The sequence below is a fragment of the Orcinus orca genome, chromosome 19 (genome assembly GCF_937001465.1).
Source record: "Orcinus orca chromosome 19, mOrcOrc1.1, whole genome shotgun sequence".
Classification (NCBI taxonomy): Eukaryota; Metazoa; Chordata; class Mammalia; order Artiodactyla; family Delphinidae; genus Orcinus; species Orcinus orca.
Genome location: NC_064577.1, coordinates 19,183,406 through 19,206,374, shown reverse-complemented (window position 1 = coordinate 19,206,374; position 22,969 = coordinate 19,183,406). Strand labels below are relative to the sequence as shown.

The 22,969-nt window shown below is 60.7% G+C and overlaps 1 protein-coding gene across 8 annotated transcripts; it reads left to right on the top strand.

Annotated features, from left to right (window-relative positions):
• Window positions 1-147: 147 nt before the first annotated feature.
• Window positions 148-20,920, top strand: RNF112 (ring finger protein 112). Of its 8 annotated transcripts, none has more exons than XM_049701976.1 (15): window positions 149-3,593; window positions 15,483-15,712; window positions 15,862-15,902; window positions 16,381-16,663; window positions 16,784-16,990; window positions 17,102-17,230; window positions 17,386-17,490; window positions 17,899-17,949; window positions 18,215-18,271; window positions 18,350-18,424; window positions 18,515-18,632; window positions 18,902-19,062; window positions 19,138-19,191; window positions 19,312-19,386; window positions 19,519-20,920. In XM_049701976.1, the coding sequence occupies exons 1-15, from the start codon at window positions 3,587-3,589 to the stop codon at window positions 19,987-19,989; spliced, it is 2,064 nt and encodes a 687-aa protein (XP_049557933.1). In that variant the 5' UTR covers window positions 149-3,586; the 3' UTR covers window positions 19,990-20,920. The 8 variants fall into 8 exon arrangements, with proteins under 8 accessions (XP_049557929.1, XP_049557930.1, XP_049557933.1 ...); XM_004266803.3 differs by having other exon boundaries at window positions 151-3,593; window positions 18,896-19,062; XM_049701974.1 differs by having other exon boundaries at window positions 18,215-18,424; window positions 18,896-19,062.
• Window positions 20,921-22,969: the final 2,049 nt, after the last annotated feature.

Genomic DNA, 22,969 nt, shown 5'->3' with positions numbered 1-22,969 from the left:
CCTGGGTTTCATTAGCCATCGTCGCTGGGGAAAGGCTGAGGTTGGGGGGGTATGTCTGGGTTCTGGGGAGCGGAAGGTGGGGTGGGGGGCAGCTCCAGAGCTCCTGATGTGGGACCGGGGGCTGGGGCTGGGGGGCAGGGGCAGCGGCCAGGCGTATCCTGGCAGGCCCGGGACATTGCTGAGCTGTGAGCACAGCCTGTAGGCATCCAACTGCTCTCGGCCAGCTTGAGCCGGGGCCCCTTCCAGCCCCTTCCAGCACCCCTCAGGCCCCCTCCTTCCCCCTCCCCCAGAGGCCTCCTGTGCTTTTCTTCCCCTAGCCGCAGCCCCTTCTTCCAAATGCCTTCACTCGGCTCCCGTCCCACCTCAGACTCCCCTCGGCCCCTCTCAGCCCTGAAAGGCCGCCTCCTCCTGTCCGGCCCCCTCAGCCTCCAGCCACCCTTTCCCTGCCCCAGTCCGGCAGAGTCCTCGGCACAGGCTGCCAGGATGGTCTCCCCTGGGGGCCGCCCTGCCACCCCCTGCTTCGAGCCTCCCTGTGGCCTCAGGGCTGAGCCTACACTTCTCACCTTGGATTTGAGAGGAATGCGAAGTGTGGCTGAGGCCTGCCTCGAGGGCCTCGCAGCCTGACCGCTTGTGACTCACAAAGTACCGCTCGGCCTCACCAGGCTTGTCGCACGGAGGCCCCGCCTGAGCCGGCTCTGTTTCCCCGCGGCCGCCCATCTCCTTACTTGGCCTTGAGCGCTGGAGGGCAGGGGCTGCGTCTCGACCCCGCGTGGAGCCTGCGTCCACTCAGGTCAGGTGTCCTCGGAGCACCTGCCGTGTACTGGCTGCCCACGGAGCCGCAAACACAGGCACCAGGCAGTTCATCGCACACGTCACGCGTGTCGGGGACGAGCATTTGTAGAGTGGATGAGATGTGCAGAGGCTCAGAGTAAGAGAGCAGCTCTGGCCCCGGGCCCCCTCCTCACTCCTGAGTCTGTGGCCCCTTGGGTGCACCCAGCTGGCCCCGGTTCTGTAAGCGCTGGTGAGAGTTGTCCTGGGGGACCTGGAGCCAGCTGCCTGCATTCAGATCCACGCTGTGCCACCTGTTAGCTGGGTGACCTTGGACAAGTCACCTAGCCTCTCTGTGCCTCGGTCTGCTTCTCTGTAGAGCAAGTGTGGTCATGGTCTGTCCTTCTGAGGCCGGTGTGAGGATTGGGTAACAGATATGAGGCGCCTAGCACAGGGCCCACAATTGCTAACTATTCAGTAAATATGTGCTGTCGTCATCATAAATGTAGTAGTTGTTCTTCCGTGAACGGATTGCCTTAAATGTGATTTTTATCCTTGTCTGTGGAGGAGATGGTAGCCTTCCTCTCGATAGCCATTCTTCCCTTAGTCCTGAGTAGTGAGGTCCTGATTCTTAGCTGGCCTGATTGTCCAGCTTCCCTTGGTGAAGCCACATGTCTGAATTTTGGCCAAGAAAATGCAAACAGATGTGGTGCAAAGGCAGCAGCTATTCCCTCTTCTTCCGGTCCTCTGTCCTGTTCCTGGGCATGATGGCTGGCGCTCTGGCTGCCACCTTGGACAGTGAGGAGGAGGCCCCTTCAGGGGGTGGTGGGAGGTGATCAGGGGGGATCGTGGAGCAGGTCCAAAGCCAGCTCTGGACTGCCCTTCTCCAGCCCTCTTTTACATGGCAGAGAAAGAAACTTCTATCTAGTTTAAGCCTCTTTGGTTGTTTCCTGTTACACACAGCTGAATCTAATTCCAAAACATCTCTCTTTTCAGCAAATGCCAGCTAATTTTAGCACAGGCTACAGAAAGGAAAATAATGAAAAATCAGTCATCAAAACAAATAATAAAACATGTCCTAAGTCAAGTATCAAAGACTTCTGCTGAGTACAACTAATAAACATAGGAACCCCTCCCCCGCCAAAACCAAAAGAACACAAACCAAAAACAAAAAAGGCAAGAGAAAGAATTAAGCAATGATGTCGTATCAGCCATAGTTTGCCTATTAGTTTTTTCTTAAAAACTTAATATATGTGGGTGTGCAAAGCAGGCACTGTGCTTGCTGGGTGTGGTTGAGGCTTGGTTTAACTCTTCAGGGAAAGAAATTTGGCCACAGGTACCGTGAGTCAGTCCTCCCTCTGAAGACAGTGTCTGAGGGAAACCCTTGGACGCACTGAAAGGGACCCGTATCAGTGGGCACGTTTATTGGCTGCCCAGCATGGAAATTTCTTCCCGTGTCTGGGGGTCCCCCTGCCTGGAATGAGGGTGCAGTTGGTTGGTTTAGCTAACGTAATGCACGGCCCTGGGCTCCACTTAGGGAGGGGCTAACTCGAGCAGGGGCAGGGGCATTCCGTTCTTGGGGTGCTGGTCACCTGGAGGAGTCTGGTCCCGGGTCCCAGGCTGGTTGGCGGTGGTGACCTTGCAGGCGAGGTGCTGAGTCACGTTGGCTCCGCTTGGGCCGCAAGCCCTGAGCTTGGGTCTCGGCCCTCCTGGCGCCTGGTTCGCTCTGCCCATTGTTAGGGGTCTGAGGAAGACGCCCCTGCGGTAGGTGAGGGGCTTCTCTGACCGGCGTTGTCAGGGCAGGTGGCTGCCTGAGTGGGGGTGGGTGGCAGTGAGGGGCTCCGAGGCTGCAGAGTGGTGGGCATGGAGGGGACGGTCTGTCAGGACGCTGCTGCCCGCTGGGCAGGCCTGTCTGCTGCAGAGCTGGTTCAAGGAGGTGAGGGCTCCCATCCCATGGGCCTTGCATGGGTCTCTTGCCCACCTCCTTGGCGTTCGCCTCTCCACTCCACCTTTCTCTGTCCTGCTCTGTCCCCAGGGCATCACTGGTTCCTGTGGCCCCAGCTTCCAGCAGGATTCGGCCAGTGGGAGGCACTGGCAGGACAAGTGGGGAGAGAGGTTCGGGTGTTCCCCCCAGGCCCTGTCCCGCCCAGGACCGCAGTCTGCTCATGGCTGTGCTCCCTCCGCACCCCCAGGGACGGCTCCCCCCATAACCCCTTCACTGGCCCTGACAACCCATCTCCTCCCCTTATCCCTGCAGCCCAGGAGGGCCCCGGGTGCCTTGACGCCCCCCATGCTGGTTTCCTTAAGGCCCACATCCCGGTGACCATCCCTTCATGGAATGCTCTATAAAACAGCTGAGTCTGCCTTAGTTTCCAGCCAGGACTCTGGTTGACAAAGGTCTTTGGTTTTGTCCTGAAAGCCCAGCAGCCTGTGGAGTGTCTCAGACCACAGCTAAGGACGAGACCCCCACGTCTCCTGCAGCAGAGGGTACGTCCTCCAACCCAGGCGGAATGAGCAGCTCCGAGGGAGACTGGGCTGCCTGTCGGAAGGAAGGAGGGGTCTGGCCGAGCTGCCGGCCCCGGGCCCCTCCCCAGAGGCCGCGGGAAGGGGCAGGGCCCTGGTGGTTTACCGCAGGACGAGGGTGTGGTGTCCCTTGGGGTGTGAGGTCAGACTGCGTCAGGCCTGCCCTGGGGTCGGCTTCAGCAGGTGGCTTTCGGGGGACACAGGCCAGCCCATAACCCCCGTGCAGGCAGCGGTGAACAGACACACGACCTCAGCCGTCCTGGAGCCAGAGGGGAGAACTTGAGAAGGTGCCGTGATGACAGGTGTGTGGTGGGCAGGGGGGCGGGGAGGGGGCCACGCGGGAGAGGTGTCACCAGCATGGGTCCCGACTGATGGGGGCCATCCGGGGTGTGGGCTCCTTCCCTCCCGTGTTTTCCTTCTTGAAAGGGAGGAAATTAGGAGGGATTTGGTGTCATCCCTCCCCCACCTTGTTCTGGTTTGGGGCAAGTTCAGTGGCGGAGCTCAGAATGTGGCCGAGAGAAGACGCATGGGGGACGGGGAGGGGGTGGATTGGTGCTGGGCTCAGACCTTCGAGGTGGACCCGGAGGCCTTTGGGGTTGGGGTGTCTGGGGCTCATGTAACTTAGGAGCGTGGCTTCATTTCGATGTGTGAATTGTGTAGATGCTGTGTGCTGGGAAGGAAACACAGATGGAGGTTTGGGGATTTGGTTTTAATGTAATCAATGAATGGGTGCACATCTTCGGGGTAAAAGGGTGCTTGAAGGCCCTTTTTGGAGAGCAGCAGCGTCCACCCTGGTGTCGGAGGAGTCCGGTGGCTCCTCCTGTTTCGCCGTGTGGCCACTTGGTGGCCCTTCCACACGGGGAGGCTTGTGTCCTCCTCCTGGGTAAGTTTTTCTCTGTCACCTTTTCATTCCTGTTTCCTTCCCCTCCGTTTTCTCTGTTCTCTTCCCAGTTACTTTATTAGTTGATACTGGGCCTCCCGAATGGATCCTTACTTGTTCTTATCTTTTCTCTGGCATTTTCCATCTCCGTTTTTAATTCTAAAAATGATTTATGGGGGTGGTACTGAACCAAACTCAGGTGTGCTCGCCCACGAGTGTTAAAGCCGACCTGCTGACACCAGGTTGCGGTGAAGGAAAGTGCAGCGTTAACTTCAGGGCCACAAGGAGAACCCGAACTCCCTCAGGGCTTTCAGGGGGGGTTTATAAAGACAGAGTGAAGGAGGGGGTCGAGGGGTGTGTGACCAGCTCTTGGACGTTATTCTGATTGGTTGGTGGTGAGATAAAAGGGTGATGTTTCCGGAATCTCAGTCAACCTTCTGGTTCCAACCTGTCTGGGGTCTACGTGCTGGTGGTCAGCATGCAGTTAACTTCTTCCACCTGGTGGGGGGGTTTCGGTATCTGCAAAACAGCTCAAGGATACGGCTCAGGATGTTATCTACAGCCCTTGAGGAGGAACTAAAGGTCCTTGACTTGTTTTATGGCTAAACTATTATTATTTCGTCTTGCTAGACTTTTTTCCTTTGTTTCTGCATTTTCTCATTTCTCTGATTAAATTTATTCTTTGGAATTCAGGGAAAGCCCAGGAGGCTGAAGTTTTTCTGCCAACAAGAGGCAGGCAGAGGTCATGGTCTCGGACGGCCTTTCCTGGGAAGGCCCCATAGGGTCCTTGCTGCTCGGTTGCAGGAGTATAACTTACAGGTCATAAAATCCATGCGCTGTAAGCACACAGTTCAACAGTTGCTCCTTTAAAAATACCAGACTTTGTTTTTTAGAGTACTTTTAGGGTCACAGCAAAACCAAGAGGAAGGCACAGGGGTTTCCCGTGTACCCCCCGCCCCGACGCACACACGGCCCCCCAGCAACGATCCCACCAGACGGGACCTGCACCCACACCTCGTCATCCTCACCCAGAGTCCATAGTTGACGTGAGGGTTCACTCCTGGTGCTGTACACTCTGTGGGCTTAGATGAACGTGTAATGACACGTATCCACCATCGAAGCATCGTCTAGAATAGTTTTCCTGCCCTAGAGGTCCTCCACGCTCCACTGATTCGTCCCCCGCCCCCACCTTGAGGTGCCGTTACTGGGGCGGGAGCAGCTGTCTGCCCAGGTGCCGGCCCCCGCTGGAGAGCAGAAGCCTGGGTTCTGGGGCCCAGCACCCCGGAGAGGGTGCCGCTGGGGGGCGATGGCGAGGGGAGAGGCAGGGCAGGTGCAGGGGGTAAGCACACAGCACGGGGAGGCCGGCAGGCTGGAACAAGGGTGGTGTTGCTTTCTGGAAGCACCCTGCACTTCACACTCCTTCCTGGAGATGATTTAGTAAAAACCGCAGAGTGGAGGAGCGTGGGGTTGGAATCCCGGACTCTCGTCCCATGTGTCATTCCTCCCGATGAGAAGGACCGACGGGCACAGAATTCTGTCTAGCAAGGGTCCTCGTCACCACTGTCGGTTCTGACCAAGCACAGACACACACACACGCACGTCCTCATGCATGTGCACCCCTGCATCCCTCAGTGTTTATGGGGTGCCTGCTCCACGCCAATCACCACGTGGAACAGTGTGCCCCTTCCCGGCGCTCACGATGTGGGAAGTTTAGGGGGAGGGAAATGGACACCCGCACTCTCAGCATCCGTCTCCAGGGCCTGGCGCGCTCCTGCCCCGGGGTGACCGGGATGCACCCGGGAGTAGACCCGGTGGACCACCTGCCCACGTCGGGGAGGGGACGCACAAGACGACAAGCGGGACGCAGGGGTCGGCTGGCAGCCTGCTGGGCGGGGACGAACGTAATGAGGGAAAACAAGACACACTTGAGCTGGTGATTGAAGGTGATTGAAGTTAGAGAAGTTGGGGCCGGGAAGGCTCAGTGAGAGGCCAGGAGGAACTAAGGCTGGGTCGGCAGCTTTGTTCTGTAAACGACCAGACGTGAAACATTTCAGGCTTTGGGAACCATGTGGGCTCAGACGGGAGTCTTCACCTCTGCCCCCGAGGCTGTCTATAGACAGGAGATGGGTGGGCCCTGATAGAGACTCACTGACAGATGCTGGGGAGAGGGGCCAATTGGAGCGCCGACCCCTGGAATGAAGACCGGCGGGGTGGGGGTGGGGGGCAGAGGGAGGGAACTGTGAGGATACTCCAGTGAAGAGCAGTCTGAGTGAAAGAGGCAGCACGTGCAAAGGCCCTGGGGTGGGAGTGTGCAGCTGCATTTGAGGGACGGGCGCCAGCTGGCTGGCCGGGCAGAGAGGACAAGTGGGGACGCAGGAGAGGGTCAGAGGAGTGTTGATGCAGGACAGACTTTGGCTTGTGTAATAGTAAACATTGGGAAGGGAGGGCCTTGGAGAATTCCAAGGCCCAGTTCCTAATTGTCTTTCTGTGGTTACACCAAGTCTGCTTCTTGCCTGAGGCAGAAATAAGAGCCCGTTCTTCTCTTTTCCTACAAAGACAGCTGGTCTTGAGTCAAAAGACAGACTCAAAAAAAAAAAAAAAAGACAGACTCACTGGGGGAAGAAAATCCCCAGCTGGTTGTCATGCCCCTGCCTGATGCAGACCAGGTGAGAGCGCAGGGCAGGTGCCCTGCCCAGCACCCAGCAGAGCGGGGCCAGGAGGGGTGGGGAAGGGCCCCCGGTCTCCCTGGTCCAGCGGTGGCCTTGCCAGTGGGTGTCCCGTGACCTCCCAGGTCTGCCCTGGCTGCACCAGGGTGATCTTGGCTCTAATGGGGAGTGGGCATGCCCTTGGGGGCTGGGACCCCCACATGGCCTCTAATCCTTACAAACTGAAGGGTGGGCACGTCCTGGCGTTTCTGACGAAGCTGAAGCCGAGTCCAAGGCGTATCAGCCTGCTGTCACAGTTTTCCTTTTCATTGAGGTTAGTGACCACGAGGGCAGGGGTGCAGCTCCACCAAGTCTTACCTGGGGGAACTGCTGTGTCACCGCCCCTAGGTCGGGAGACAGAAGGTTTCCAGCCCCCAGAAGGTCCCGTTTGTGCGTCCCCCTCCCCAGCCCGAGGGAGACACTCTTCTGACTGCTCTCATCTTGCAGTGGTTGTGCTTGTTCCCACACCTCCTATGAATGGCATAATTCAGCACATATTCTTCGGGTGTCTGGTTTTTCGCTCAACACAATAGCTTGTTGTTGTTTTCTAGTTCTATGTCGTGGTTCTCAAGAGTGTCATCTGGGGTCCCTGAGGGTCTCCCAGGCCCCTTCAGGGTGTCTGAGAGATCGGAAGGAGTTTTGCAGTAAAAATGCTAGTGTGTTATCTGCACTCTCTGCCCTGGTTTTCCGGGGAGTGGGATAGAGTTTGCAGAGCCTGCGACATCAGGCTTCTCAAGACTGAACGAAGAACAAGACGCGAGAGCCCGGCTGCTCCGATGCAGCCAGGGCGCAGAGACGCACAGTCAGGCGAGCTGGCACCGTCCTTCTCACTGTTTTTCTGTGTCGGGAAATATGGTTATTTTTATGGAAATATGTTATTTATGTAAGCACATGATGATTTATTATTGTTATTTTAAGCGAATTGATGAATACACGTTTTTGTGTTTTTTTTAAAAATTTTGTCTTGTAGTAAGGATACTATTTTATTTTATTTATTTATTTATTTTATTTATTTGGTTGTGTCGGATCTTAGTTGCGGCAGGAGGGCTCCTTAGTTGTGGCATGCATGTGGGATCTAGTTCTCGGGCCAGGGATCGAACCCGGGCCCCTTGTGTTGGGAGTGCGGAGTCTTAACCACTACGCCACCAGGGAAGTCCCAAATACACTTTTTTTTTTTTTTTTGCGGTACGCGGGCCTCTCACTGCCGTGGCCTCTCCCGCCGCGGAGCACAGGCTCCAGACGCACAGGCCCAGCGGCCATGGCCCACGGGCCCAGCCGCTCCGCGGCACGCGGGACCCTCCTGGACCGGGGCACGAACCCGCGTCCCCTGCATCGGCAGGCGGACTCCCAACCACTGCGCCACCAGGAAAGCCCCCAGATACACATTTTTGGATGTCAGTTTTCCTTTCTCACTTGGTCAGAGTCAGTGGATGTGACCGCAGAGATGAAGTTCCATGTGCTCCTTGGAGACCACGGGGACCCTCACGTCTGAGCTGTGCTCCCTGGGGCCTCACTGCATGCAGGCCTCCCCCCGCCCCCCCGCCTTTGCCTAACACTGTCCCGTGGTGGGCATTTGCGTCATTTCCAGCCTGGCTCATTGTGGACGCTCATGGACAAAGCCCCACTCCCCCTAGCTTTGTGCTTCTGCCCGGGGGCTGGGCTGGTGGCCCTCTGGGCTTGGTGACCGCACTGAGTCAGGGCACCTCAGCAGACAGGGGCTCTTTCGCGGGATCGTCCTGGGGTCCCACCAACACATGCAGCGGCAGCCTTCGGTGCAGGCCCAGCGTGTGGCCCCTGAGGGGCTGTATGCTGGGCAAGCAAGGGGACCGCTGCCCCGGGAGGGCCACGCAGGGGGCCGGGAGTCTCAGCAGAGTCCTGAGGATGAGAAGGAGTGGCTGGACGGTGGAGGGAGTGTGGTCAGCTGAGGGGCCTCTCTGGGCCGCTCGCGGTGGCTGAGATTCGGGCAAGGTGGCTCCGAGCTTGGGAGGAGTGAGCGAGGGGCTGGAGGAGGGGAGGGCTGTTGTGGCGGGGGGGACTCGAGGTGGTGAGCAGGCCACGTGGGGAGGGAGCATTAGACTACCCTACCGGCCACAGAAAGGCGGTGTCCAATTTTAAGCAGGAAGGGACACCCTTCCTTTAGATTGTTATTTACTTTTATTTTTAACTTAGACTTTTAATCCTGAGATAATGGTAGATTCACATACAGTTGTACAAACTGATACAGAGAGAGCCCAGGTATCTTGCACCCAGTTTCCTCCAATGGGAACATCTTGTAAAACTGTCCTTCAGTATCACAACCCGGATAACGACATGGATTCAGTCAGATGCAGGACGTTTCCGGGACAGCAGGGTCCGTCCTGCGGCCCCATGATGCGCACACTCACTTCCCTGCACCCCGACCCGCTCCTTAACCCTCCCAGCAACCACTAATTGGTCTCCATTTCTGTAATTTGTCACTTCAAGAATGTCATATAAATGGAATCATACAACATCTAACCTGTCGGGCTTGGCTTTTTTCATCCAACATAATTCTCTGGAGATGCGTCCAGGTCACTGTGTGTGTCACTAGTTCCTTCCCCTTTATTGCCGAGCTGTGCTCTCCATTTGGACCTGCTGCTTTGTTTAATCATTTACCTGTTGAAGGATAGCTGGGTGGTTTCCAGTGTTTTGCCATAAACTTTGTTTATAAAGCTGTTATAAACATTCACGTACAGGTTTTTGTGTGAACATTCTGTGGGAGCATTTCTCTGGGGAAAAGGCCCAGGAGTGCAATGGCTGGGTCGTAAGGTGGTTCTGACCGCTCTGCCGGAGTGTTCTCCGGGGTGGCTACACCGTTTTATGTTCCCCCCAGCTAAAGCCCACGTGCAGCAACGAAGACCCAACGCAGCCAAAAATAAATAGATAGATAGATTAAAAAAACCCCAAAACCGGCCTGGCTGGGGGTGGAGGGTAGGTATGTGAGAGGTGGGGGAGGGAGGGGTGGCTGAGGCTCTCAGGCCCTGGTCTGTCCCTGATGGCCACTGTGGATGGGCAGGGCTGGCCCGAGCCCCGTGGGCAGCTCCCAAGCCTGCTCAGGCCTCTCAGCTGCCCACCTCCACGCCTCTGGCAGCAGGAGGGCCACTGGGACCGAGCAGTCTGGACCAGCTGCTCCGATCTGGGTGGGGACTCCTGCTCTTTCTGCTGCCAGACTCATTATCGGAAAGCAGAAGCAAACTCCAGCCTTTGAACACCCTCCTTCCTGACCTCAGGGTCAGCTGGTCATTTCCTGTTAACCTAATCTCACTCCACACTCCTTTTGTCAGCAGACAGGCTACGTGGTGGCTAGCTGAGCTCCTGGCTGCAGCTTCTGCCCAGGGAGGGGTTGAGAGAGGAAGGAGGAACGTTGTGTGTGTGAGAGAGAAAGAGAGTCAGGGAGGGAGGCCAGCGGAAGGCGGGCGTGGCTATGAGCACCTGGGTAGCCTCAGTTTCCTCATCTGTAAAGTGGAGCAATGTCTCCACCTTTAGAGGAAATCGGGGAGAACTGGAGAGCCTGTTGTGTAAAGGACTCAGCGTATCTTAGGAGCCCAGTGAATATGTGCGACCATTCTTAGCAGCAGTAAACTGCTGAAACAGTACTTTATCTGTGGGGCCTCGTCCTCATGACCTAAGGACCCCGGAAGGTTCTGCCTCCGTAGGAATTTCACAGAGGAGGGGTCAGGCCCCAGGAGGGAGGCCTGAGAGCCCAGGCGGGGGGCAGGCGCCTGGGGAGACGCGGGCACAGTGAGGTGAGCCCAGGCTCGCCTCCACGGCTCATCAGCAGCTGACGTTTCTTAAGCAGCAGCTGCATGCCGGGCTCTCCGCAATAACCCCGCGCGGCAGTGATTATCTTTAGTTTTACTGCTGGGACACTGAGCTTGAGTGAGGGGAGTGACCGGGCCCGGTGAGCTGGGCAGGGTTGGTGTTTGAGCCGAGGCCTGGGTGCTGTCCAGGGCCCTCCAGCTGGTCCGGCCCATCTGGGGGGTGGCCTTCGTCTAGGCCACCTGGCCAGTAGAGGTCTGGATATAGAGGCCTGGACCGCAGGGGCCCCCGGCCCCATTCAGTCTGGCTGGCTGTCCAGCTGCGAGGCGCTGCCTCTCACCTTGGAGGGGTCTGGGGGCCCGGGTCCAGCTGGGCGGAGTCTGGTGGGGAGTCTGCTCCTCAGGGGCCAGGCGGCCTTGTCCCTCAGCATCCTGGCCCACTGCCTGGATGTTCCAGACCTGGTGGGCGGCTGGGAGTCTGAATGGGGTGGCGCGGGGGGAGGGGCCGGGGGCCAGGTCTGGGCTCAGGTTTGGGGGGAGATGGTGTGTGAGGGCTGGTTGGCCGCCAGCCGCCAAGGACCGCCCACCCACTGGTGCGAACCTCAGAAAGGCGCTGGGGGGGCTTCCAGCTTCACTGCTGTCCCTTGCTGTCACCACATCAATGAGTGCCCCCGTCTTGTGTGTCCTGCCCCTGCAGCCCACCTTCCTGTCCCCCGTGTTGGAATTGTGGCTTCTCTACTCCTTTCCTGACATTCAGCACATGTCATTGGGCCGCCCCAGGCCGTGGAAGCTTCTGTGTGACTCTGACTGCTGTCTGTTACAGCGAAACTTAGCGATGCTCTGGACGGCTGTCCCTCGGGGATGGGTTTCAGGCCCAGTTAGATGCCACCCAGAGCAGCCAGGTCTCCTCCAGCGTGTCTGTGTGGGCAAAGCGATGGTTCCAGAACGCAGATCTGCTCACACACCTACTGCTTAGAATCGTTTACGGGTCCCATTGTCCTGCGAGGGAAGTCTGAAATCTGCCCCATGTCCCTCCGATGTCTGTGCTCTGCGGACCGCCACCTCGGTCCCCGGACCCTGCCCTACTCCCCAGCACTGACCCCAGCCCGGCCTCCGCACAGGCTGCTCCCCATACCTGGAACACCCATCCTCACCCAGCACCTTTCACGAAGGGGGGTTAACTCCCCCCCATCCTGCAAGACTGAGCCTCAGCGGCCCCAAGTCTGAGTGAAGCCCAGACTCGGGGCCTCACCCAGTTGGACGGTCGCCCCGCGCCCAAGCCTGTTTCCCAGCTCGAGACGCCGGGCTGTCTCTGTGCTGTGGGAATCAGTGAAGGCAGCTCTTGGCAAGACATTGTGACCCTAAATTGCTAAGCAGGTGTCCGATGGTTGTTCTATTCTGAAAATTATTTCAGGAAGCCGGGGATGAGCTGGTGCGGGGGGCTCCGAACGGGAGGCTAGGGACTCGGGACTTTCCTGCTGCGATGGGAAGTCCCTGGCAGCTGGCAGGAGAGGGAGCGGAGCCAGGGTCAGGGTCAGGGTCCTGGGCAGCCACAGTGGGCCTGGCCTCGCCAGCGCCTGGACTGTGTCCTGCCCAGCATAGGGTTCAGGGCTGGCCTGGGCGCCCCTCTGCTGACCGCCCCCCACCAGCTCTGAACACAGAGGTGGAAACTACACACCACGTGTAACGATGGCCAGCGGTGATGGTGGGGGGGCGTGGAGGGGGCCTTTCAATACCAGCGGCTGTCTCAGGGCAGGGCGGGGGCCACCTTGATGGGAGGGGACTGGTGGCCCTGGGAGGGACCATCCAGGAAGTAGAAACCTTGTTTTCTCTCCACAAAAGCAGGAATTCCACACCATGCTTGGCTTCACCTTGGTCTTTATTCGAAGCTAGAAGGTGGCAGCCGAACAGGGCACCTCCCTCCAGCTCTGTCATCCCACGGCTCCAGGACCCTGTCCTCCTCCCCCGACAGTGGCCCATCCGGGTCTCCGGTGCTCACACGAGGCGGCCTGGCACGGGCGCGCCTGGATGAGGCCTGGGTGAGGGCAGGGGCGGAGAGTCCTGGGCGTGAAGGCAGCCAAGTCCGGGGCTCAGCACACCTGACAGCACCCAGAGGCCTGTGGCTCCACAGGGCGGGGCCCGCGTGCCCCGCCCCCAGGCCTCCTCTCCTTCCCCTCTCTGTCTCCGTGCCAGAGCGTTGCCCTCCCACCCGCCGCACCTTTGCCTGCCACTGCTGTTCCTCCTTCAGACCCGACCTCCCCACGTGTCCAGACCCCAGTGCCCTGCCTTCGCTCCGTGCTCACAGCCGCCTCTCCCCACAGCCCTCGGCAGAGAGCGTATCCCTCAGGACTCGTCTAGGGACCCTTCTTCCTCCCCTGCTCGACTGGAGGCACCCCAAGTGTCCACCAGCCTGTACTCAGGGCCTGCGTCCTGCCAGGTGTGATGTGCTCAGTAAATACCTGTCCTCTGGACGGAGAAGTGTAAGGACAGACGACTGGATGGGCAGACACGCTGGAGGCTGATGGATGAGAAGATGGACGGATACAGGGGTGGCTGGGTGGCTAGGTGGGCGGACTGACGGCCTGGGTCGGGATTCCAGCACCGTCACTCACAGCTGTGTGACCTTGGAAAGAGACTTAACCTCTCTGGCCTCAGTTTTGTCATCTGTGAAATGGGAGTGAAACAGTACCTCCTCATAGGTTGTGAGGTTGAGGGTGAGCTCGTGTGCCTGTGGGTACAAGCGTGTGTGTGTCCCTGTGGGACTGTGAGCTCGAGTGTAAGTGTGCAGGAGCGTGAAGGCCTTGGTGCACACGTGAATGTGTTTGCGTGAACATTCACGAGTGAGCATATGCATGTGTGCGGAGGTTCGTGTGCAGTTGTGAGTCTAAGTGTGGCGTGTTCACGTGTGTGCATGATTGCTTGGGGTCCACAGGCGAGGGAGGGCAGTGAAGGCACGTGTGCACAGTGCGGGTGAGGCGGAGTGTGCCGACCGTGTGTGTGTGTGTGAATTGACGTGAAGGGCACATGTGACGGTGTGTGTGCACGTGTGTGTGTGTGTGCACGTATATGTGTGCGTGCGTGTGCACCGGGGTTGGTGAAGCAGCTCCTGCCTGCATCCGGGGAACCAGAGTCACCCCAAACAGGGTCCCCGTCTGGAGACTGGATTTTTGGGCCCACCCCAGCCCCCTCCTCCCAGCCCAGAAGCTGGAACAGAGGTCAGGAGGTCAGGGGCTGGAGCCAGGCCACCAGGGGCCTGTCCCACAGTGGGACACGTGCCCTGAAGGCCGGGTGCCCAGGGAGTGTTGCTGGGGAAAGGCTGGGTGCCCGTCTGCTTTACCACATCTCTGCCTGGCGATGAGAAAACGGAGGCTCCCAGAGGTCAGTCCCTTCCCGGGTCTCACGCTGGGACAGGGCAGGGGTTGGAGTGCACGTGAGTCAGGCGCCCAGGCTCTCTCCCCGCATCTGTCTGCCAGGGATGTGAGGCCGCGTGACCGAGAAAACCTACTTGGCCTCGAAGGAGAGCAGTGGACACGGCCCTGAACCCCGCCCCCCGCCCCTGCCCAGTGAGGCTTTGCTCTCAACCCCTTGAGGGCTCGAGTCTCTGCTTTGATTAAAAGGCCCTCCGTCCTGGGGAAGCAAGACCCAGCCCAGGCTGCAGGGGCATCCCTGCCTGCTGACGGTGGTCTCGCCTGACCGCCTGCAGGGTAGGAGTCCCATCCCACCCCCCTGCATCCTGGTTTAAGAATAACTCTTAGCCCCGGGCAAGTGGCTTTCCGTATGTAATCGTGACCCCCTCAGAGCTCAGAGAAGTGAAAGGCAGCACCTGGGGCCCGGCTCGCAGGGGTCGGCTGGGAGTTGAGCCGGATCAGCCCGGCTCCAGAGCCCATCACGGGTCAGGTCCACAAGCCACAGGCCACCTGAGGGCAAGATCACGTCCAGGCGGGAGGGGCGGCCCCTGAGCTGGGCCTGCGAGGGTCTCAGGAGGGATGGGGGCCCCACCGCAGGCACAGGGAACACTGGGCAAAGGTGTGGAGGCGGGGGAGGGAGGGCTGCCGAGGAAGGCTCAGGCAGACCAGGAACTTCGGCTTTCGATCCGATGGGACTAGGGAGCCGTGGCAGGTGTTTGCGCAGCGAGGGGTCGGCTGTGCTCAGGGCTCCGGGCTGGCCGCGAACTGGGGCGTGGATGGGAGGAGCCCAGGTGAGAGGCAGTTAGAAGGGCCAGGGGTAACTGTCACAAGCTTGAATGAGGGTGAAAGTCACTGGAGGAGGAAGACACCAGGGGACACGCAGCCGACGTCAGAACAGCCCAGGGTGCTGAGGAAAGCCGCAGCTGGGACAGCCTGGAGGGAGGGGCGCGCAGGCAGCGGGGTGGCATCACGCACAGGCCGTGGGGTGGCATCACGGGCCCCGCACCTGGCAGGCGCCCAGTACAGAGACCATCCATGGGAGGAAGGAGGCCATCGTGGCTCTAGGTCAGCACAGGTCATGCTTTCTCCCCGTTCCCACAGCTCTGCCTTCTACACCCCCTGCCCGGTGGCCCCGGAAGAACCCCGCTGGGCCAGCAGGGGCAGTGCCAGCCTAGTCCCGTGTCTACCGCGCACCCATATGGCTTCCTCTTCATCCACCCTCCCCCTCCCTGTCCTTATCTTTCCCTCCCGTCTCCATGGCGACTCACCACCCCGGCTTGCCTGCATCCCAGCCTCTGCCAGGGATTCTGGGCCCGGCTCTGTCCCTCCCTCCGGAGCCCTGGTTCCTGCAGTCCTGTCTCCTCCCCCTGGGGTGAGTCCAGAGGCAGCCTCCTCTTTCCCGACTGTCACATCCATTTTCCAGCCCTGCCGACTTGTGTCCTCTGGGGAGACCCTCCCAGCCTCCACTGGCCACAGCTCCGCCAGCCCTTCCGGGAGGGAAGCCAGCCTCAGCGCCGCCAAAGGTCTCCTGGGTGTCCTGCCTGCTCCCGGACCGTCTCCCGGACCCTCTCCTGGACCCTCTCCCCACGCCAGCCTCCCATGCCGAGGTCTGCCTTGTCAGTCATTTCCTTTTGTCACCGGCTTGGCAAACAGGCGAGTCTTTGGTCCTGAGACCTGGGGGTGGGGACTGGGTCTGCAGAGGGAGGATGGGGGCACCTGGAATCCAGGATGAAGATAGAAGTCTGGATTCCCTTCTAAATAACATTTTTGGGATTGTTTTTCTCCCCAATTTTCTCTCCAAGGAGAGAAAACAGAGCTTCATGGGCAACAGCAGCAACAGTTGGTAAGTGGCAGGGCCTGGCGGCAGGACTGGGGCCTGGATACCTGTCCCAGGGGAGGGAGCACGAGGCTGGGTCCGCCAGGCTGTGGAGGGAAGGATGGGAAAACCAGGTGGGTGCTGCAGCGAGGCAGATGCCAGCTCAGAGCTGGAATCTTCCAAGAGCCGCCTGCTGCCCCCCGGGAGGCCTCTCCTTATGGTCCCCGCTGCCCGAGGGAGGTAGTAGAAGGGATCCTCTTGGGGTATGGAGAGGTCAGTGACCCCTGGAGGGACCCCCCCCTCCCCTCGCAGCAGGAGGCCATGGGGGAGGATTTCCGTGGGCGTCTGTGCCAGGCTCCGGGCAGGGTGCACCATCTTGTCTCTTCACCCCATCCTTCCCTCCTGGACTGTTAGAAACGGGGCAGACCTGGCCTCCAGGCTTCCCCATCTCAGGCTCCCTCTGACTGCTGCCCTGGGGTCCCCGCGCCCTGCACACCACCCCCAGGTCCCACGCACCATTCCCCAAGTTGGACCTGGGGCTGGGGTCCCGACCTGTGGCGCCCCGGGAGCCGCCCGCCTGCTCCATCTGCCTGGAGAGGCCGCGCGAGCCCATCTCTCTGGACTGTGGCCACGACTTCTGCCCGCGGTGCTTCAGCACCCACCGTGTCCCCGGCTGCGGGCCGCCCTGCTGCCCCGAGTGCCGCAAGACCTGCAAGCAGAAGGGCCTCCGGGGCCTGGGGGAGAGGATGAGGCTCCTGCCGCGGAGGCCGCTGCCCACCGCGCTGCAGGTGCGCAGGCCTCCTCCCGGCCGGGGGCTTTGACCTCACCTGGGATGTCACGGAGGGAGGTGGAGTTCGGGGGGACGCTCCCCAGCCTGGGAGCTCAGGGAGCCCTGTCTCCGGGCCCAGGAGACCTGCGCGGTGAGGGCCCAGCCGCTGCTGCTGGTGCGTGTCAACGCCTCCGGGGGCCTCATCCTGAGGATGGGGGCCGTCAACCGCTGCCTGAAGCACCCGCTGGCCAGGGACACCCCCGTCTGCCTCCTTGCCGTCCTGGGAGAGCGGCACTCAGGGAAGACCTTCCTCTTAAACCACCTGCTTCAGGGCCTGCCCGGCCTGGTGAGGGCGGGGCTGGGCCGGGGGCTGGGGGCAGGGGCAGGGACCCGGCCTGGCTTGGGGAGGGGAGGGGGCCGGATGGGCCAACGGATGCTCTGCTTCTCTGCCCCGCAGGAGCCCGGCGAGGGCGGCTGGCCGAGGGAAGGGTGCTCCGGGCAGGGCTTCCGGTGGGGAGCCAACAGCCTCACCAGGGGCCTCTGGATGTGGAGTCATCCCTTCCTGCTGGGGAAGGAGGGGAGGAAGGTGAGCGGGGAGGGGCAGAGGAGTCCAGACCGGCTCACGGAGAGGGGAATCGGGCAGGAAATCTCTGGGGGCCGGGACGAGAAGATGGGAAGGGCAGAGGCACGTGGGGGGCGCGGCAGGCTGACCCCTCAGTGTGCACCCCTGCCTCCACACAGGTGGCCGTGTTCCTGGTGGACACGGGGGACGCCATGAGCCCTGAACTGAGCAGGGAAACGAGGACCCGGCTCTGCGCCCTCACCTCCATGCTGAGCTCCTACCAGGTGAGGCCCCCCAGCCCCTCTGCCTGCCCTGCTCCGCTCTCGCCACTCACACTAGGGCCATCCCAGCCGGGTCTGACCCTCCAAGCCCCGGGGACCGGGACCTTTACCCCGGAGGCCCCTGTGTCTGGGATCCCCGCAGGTTCTTGGGGCGCCCCTGCGAGGGGGCGCCTCCAGTCAGTGTGAAGGTCCTAAAGGTGGGTCGGAGGCCCCTGGGGCAGCTGAAGGTCTGTGGACCGTCCCCCTGCCTGCCCTCCACCCCTCGGGCCTGCAGGCTGCGGGGGTCCCCCGGGCTGGTCCCTCGCACATCCTGGGCCCCACGGTCTGCCCGGGGGTCCTTCCTCACCGGGGTCTTCCCAGTGTCTCTTTGCCTTCACAGACCCCCTTCCACCTTGTTCTCCTTGGTTCCAGATCCTCACGGCCTTCCAGGAGCTGAAGGATACAGACCTGGAGTATCTGGAGGTGAGGACACAGCTGCTCTTGGGGCTGAACCCTGTCCCTGCCCTGCCCATGAGGCCAGGGGTGCCTTTCAGCTCTGGCCCAGGATTTTGTGACCTGGAGCAGGATTGGGGGGTTGGGGGCAGAGGTAAACCAGGAGGTGCCTGGTTGGGGAGAGGTAGGAGGGTCCTGGGGCCAGGAGCCGGGAGGGTGTCCTCCAGTGGCCCAGGGGGAGGGGAGGCACAGCCCTTGGAGTGGCCCAGCCATGACCCCTGTGCCCCGTCCCCAGATGTTTGTCCACGTGGCCGAGGTGATGGGCAGGCATTATGGGATGGTGCCAATCCAGGTGAGATACCCGTTTCTGGACTTGTCACCCCAGACTCCAACACCCCGGCTGCTGCTATCAGCACCCCTTCTCTTCCAGCACCTGGACCTCTTAGTTCGTGACTCATCCCACCCCAGCAAGGCGGGGCAGGGGCATGTAGGCGACATCATCAAGGTGAGGGAGGGGATGGGGCGGAGGTGTAGACGGGGCAGAAGGTCAGTTAGCCGGGGAGCGCGCTCAGAGCGCATCCCCACTCCTCTCTAGAAGTCGTCCGGCAAATACCCCAAGGTTCAGGGGCTGCTTCAAGGAAGGCAAGCCCGCTGCTGCCTCCTGCCGGCTCCCAGGAGGCGGTGGGCGAGCAAATGCCACGGAAGCCCGGGAGGTGAGTGTCCCAGGAGCAAAGCCTCCCCGGCCTGCCCTCCTTCTCCTCCCCCTCCCCCTCCTCCTCCCCTCCCCCTCCTCCTCCCCCTCCCCCTCCCCCTATTCCTCTCCTCCCCTCCTCCTCCTCCCCCTCCTTCCCCTCCCCTCCTCCTCCCCTCCTCCTCCTCCTCCTCTCCTCCTCCTCCTCCTCTCCCGACACCCCTTTCTCTTCCTGAAGCCGGTCCTGCTTACCAGGCACCTCTGCATGAGGACTCTCTTCCTCAGACACAGATGATGATGCTGGCCACCTCCGCGCCTACGTGGCCGATGTGCTGAGCGCGGCCCCCCTGCATGCCAAGAGCCGCTGCCAGGGCTACTGGAGCGAGGGGCGCCCCGCGGCCCGGGGGGACAGACGCCTGCTCACGGGGCAGCAGCTGGCTCAGGAAATCAAGGTGTGAAAGCTCCCCAGAGCCCCAGGAGACCCGCTGGCCCCCGCCCCCCCTGACCCCCCGACGCTGTCTCCGCAGAACCTCTCGGGCTGGATGGGCAGGACGGGGCCTGGGTGCGCCTCTCCGGATGAGGTATGGGGCTACGGGGAGGACGCGGGTGGGAGGCGAGCCGGGCTCCCCGAGATGGAGCGGGGGGCCCGGCAGCGCCCAGCGGGGGAAAGGAGGGAGGCAGCCGGGTTTTGCCGTGGACAGATGGCTGCCCAGCTGCACGACCTTCGGACGGTGGAGGCTGCCAAGAAGGAGTTTGAGGAGTACTTGCGGCAGCAGGTGAGCCTCGGGCCCCGGGAGGCCAGGCGTCCTGCGGGAGAGGGACCAGTCTTTGGGCGGGGGGGGGGGCCGGCGTCCGCTGGGAGGCACCGGGGCTCCAGGTCAGGGCCCCTTCTTTCTCGTCCATCACAGGACGTGGCCACCAAGCGCATATTCTCTGCGCTCCGGGTGCTGCCAGACACCATGCGGAACCTCCTGTCGACCCAGAAGGACGCGCTCCTGGCTCGGCACGGGGCGGCCTTGCTATGCACGGGGAGGGAGCAGACCTTAGAGGCCCTGGAGGCCGAGCTGCAGGCCGAGGCCAAGGCCTTCATGGACTCCTACACCGTGCGTTTCTGCGGCCACCTGGCCGCTGTGGGCGGCGCCGTGGGCGCGGGGCTCATGGGCCTGGCGGGGGGCGTGGTGGGCGCTGGCATGGCCGCCGCGGCGCTGGCCGCAGAAGCTGGGATGGTGGCCGCGGGAGCTGCAGTGGGGGCCACGGGGGCAGCCGTGGTCGGGGGAGGCGTAGGTGCCGGGTTGGCGGCCACGGTGGGCTGCATGGAGAGGGAGGAGGACGAGAGAGTGCAGGAGGGGGACCGGGCGCCCCTGCTGCAGGAGGAGTGACCGCCAGCCAGATGCTCCAGGGAAGGAGAGCTTCCGGGGGGAGGGGAGGGATGGGGGCCGCTGTTCCAAGGGCCCCTGTGTGCCACACCACCCTGCTTGAACGCCCCATCTGGGTGGTGACTGGTGACCGAGAATCGAGGAGACCTCAGGGCCGGCGGCAGAGTATGAGCCTGGACAGAGTCTGGGACTGTTTCCGTTGCAGACGACTGCTAACCTGCCTCTCTTCCCAGATAAACTGGGCCCCAGGGTCTCCCGCCAAGATCGTGGCCCACCCTCCCCGCCCTGGCTTATTTCCCGAGATGGTAGGGGGGCTAAGCGGGCGCCATTCTGGAAGTCTCCCCTTCAGAGACGGGAGCAGCCCCGAGATGGGTGACCTAGGTGTTCAAGGTTGGGAGCCCTGATAAGAGGCTGGGGAAGGAGCAGGAGGGGCCCCCGGGCAAAGCCAAGGAGTCCGGGTGGTGCACGGTGGCCTGCCCCCCCGAGTGGAGACTCTTTCCAAAGCTACCCCAGCAGGACGGGGGCCACCCCCTTCTCCCGCAGCCCCGGGGAGCCCACATGTGCACCGGGAATGGGGTTCCCTTACGTGTCCCTCGTGGTCGTGCCCTTTGTCCAGCCTGGTCAGTGCCCATGTTCTTTGTGGAATGCCATCCCAGCAACGGGTCCAAAGCCAAAGAAAACACCTGTAGTTGCATTCTGAGCTACATCGACAGCCCTCATAGCAGATTCTATGAAAGTCCTGGGGGGACACATCCATGGAACATGCCCGCCCCCCTCAGCCTAGGGGAGACACCTCCGTCCATGTTAGCAGGAGACCTGGATGCAGCCCCCAGGAGGACAGCAAAGCCCCACAAGGAGGGCTTCTAGGCTATTAAACTGCAAATGATTAATGGGCGCGTCATACGCAAAATAAAATGTGTGTGCTTGAGTGTCAGCTTCCCAGTAAATTATTGAAACATCTCCTGATCAGCCTACGTGGGGCTTTGGGGACAGGGGCGGGGAGCCAAGGTGCTCCGTGACGGGGGCCTGTGGATGGGAGGAGAGACCGAAATTCCAGAGATGTGGGATCCGAGGGCAGGAGGGCTCAGGCCAGAGGCTGAGGGCATGGCCATCTGCTCAGGCTTGTCCACTAGGACTTGGGGTCCTGCTCCCCTGGTCTCTCCTGCCTCAGCTGACCCTGTGAGAGGTTGCCACCTGGCATCTGTCCCAGCAGAAGGAGAGGGTGGAGGTTGATGGGGAGTGGCTGGGGAGCTGAAAGCAGGAGGAGCCCGGATCACTCCCACGGGCTAGCAGCGGGCAAGCACCCCAGGTCGCCGTCTCAGCGTTACAGATGCAAACCCAGGGAGGGGAAGTCTCAGCTGATGCTCCCCAGCTGGCCGATGGCAGAAGGGGAGCCTCGAACTCCTGATCCCCCAGGTGGTGTCCCCCGCAGGGTCAGTTGTGCTGAAATCGAGACGCTCCCCTCCAGGTCCAGCTCTGGGAAGCAGTGTTGGGAGACAGAGGCAGAAGGACGTGGTCTGGGACACACGGGTCAACAGTAGAGGCTGCAGCCCGCAAGCTGGGGACAAAATGACGATGCAGAGAAACCCCAGAGCCAGGTTGGGGACGGGTGGGACGGAGACGGAGGACTGAGGGCGACTGTTGAACTTCTGGGGTTGGGGCTAGAGGTGGGGACAGGGCCCAGACTTTGTGCGTTTGTCAAGAAAGGTTTTCTGGAAGCATCTCTCTGCGTTGTTCCCTTGCCATCTGGCAGACACACGAGCTATAGAAGCTCCCAGACTTTGGGGCTGGCAGGCTCAGGAATGTGGCGGAGGCTCAGCGGAGCCAGGGAGGGAGGGTGCTGTCTAGCTAGAGCCCGCACCCCACCCCACTGCCAGCACTGGAAGGGACCGCAGTGCGCTGCTTCCCCCGCTCTTTGGACGGAAGGGGAGACCGGCCCGGCGGGCGAGTGCGCCGCAGAGGCCAGATGAGTCACGTTAAGTAGTACTTGTCTTGTGCCTTATAGCTCTCACAGCATCTTCCCAAACAGCATCTCCCTAAAGCCTGGAAACCACCCCGTGCAGTACATCGAGTATCTGTTTTTAACAGAAGCTCAGAGAAATGATGTGTCTCCATTGGAAAAAAACTAGTCAGGGGTGAGGCAGGACTTGAACATACGGTCTCTGATGCCAAATTCCTTGCTCAGGTGAGCCTTCACCCCACAGCCTCCCAGATCCCGAGAACAGGCCTCTGGGTCCCAAACCTGATGCTTCCGACACTGGTTCTGTGGTTCACAAGAGCCCAGGTGACTGTGCCGAGGCCTTGCAGCCCGGCTGGTGGCTCTCCTCTCCGGCGAAGGTCACCAACTCCAAGGTCCGGGTTAGAGATCTGGTGACTTAGCCTGCGGTTCCTACTTCTGAGGCCTCCGTGACACTGAAAATGGCAGTGACACGACGCACGGGAAGCTGCATCCTTAGCCCCGCCGTGGGCTGAAGCGTATCACCCCTGCCCCCTTCCCCCCGCACCCCATGCCCCAGTTCATATGTCGAAATCCTAGTGCCCAATGTGATGGGACTAGGGGGTGGGACCTTTGGGAGGTAATTAGGTCTTGAGGGTGCAGCCCTTGTGTATGGGATTAGTGCCCTTGTTAGAGATTAGAGACCCCGCAGAGCCCACTACCCTCTTCCACATGTGAGGACCCAGCCGGCTATGCACCAGAAAGTGGGCCCTCACCAGCCACTACAGCGCATCTGCTGGCCCCATAATCTTGGACGTCCAACCTCTTGAGCCATGAGAAATAAATGTTGTTGTTTACAAGCTGCCCCATCTGTGGATTTTGTTACAACAGCCCCTGACAGAGGGAGAATTTACAAATAGTTTTCTCTAGGAAAAGTCCTAAGAAAAAGGAGGGGGGAGAAAAGACCTCTTTCCTTTTAATAACAAGGGAAAATTCAATCTTATTTTTATTTACCCTCACAATTTTCCCTTTTGTTGCTATTTTATT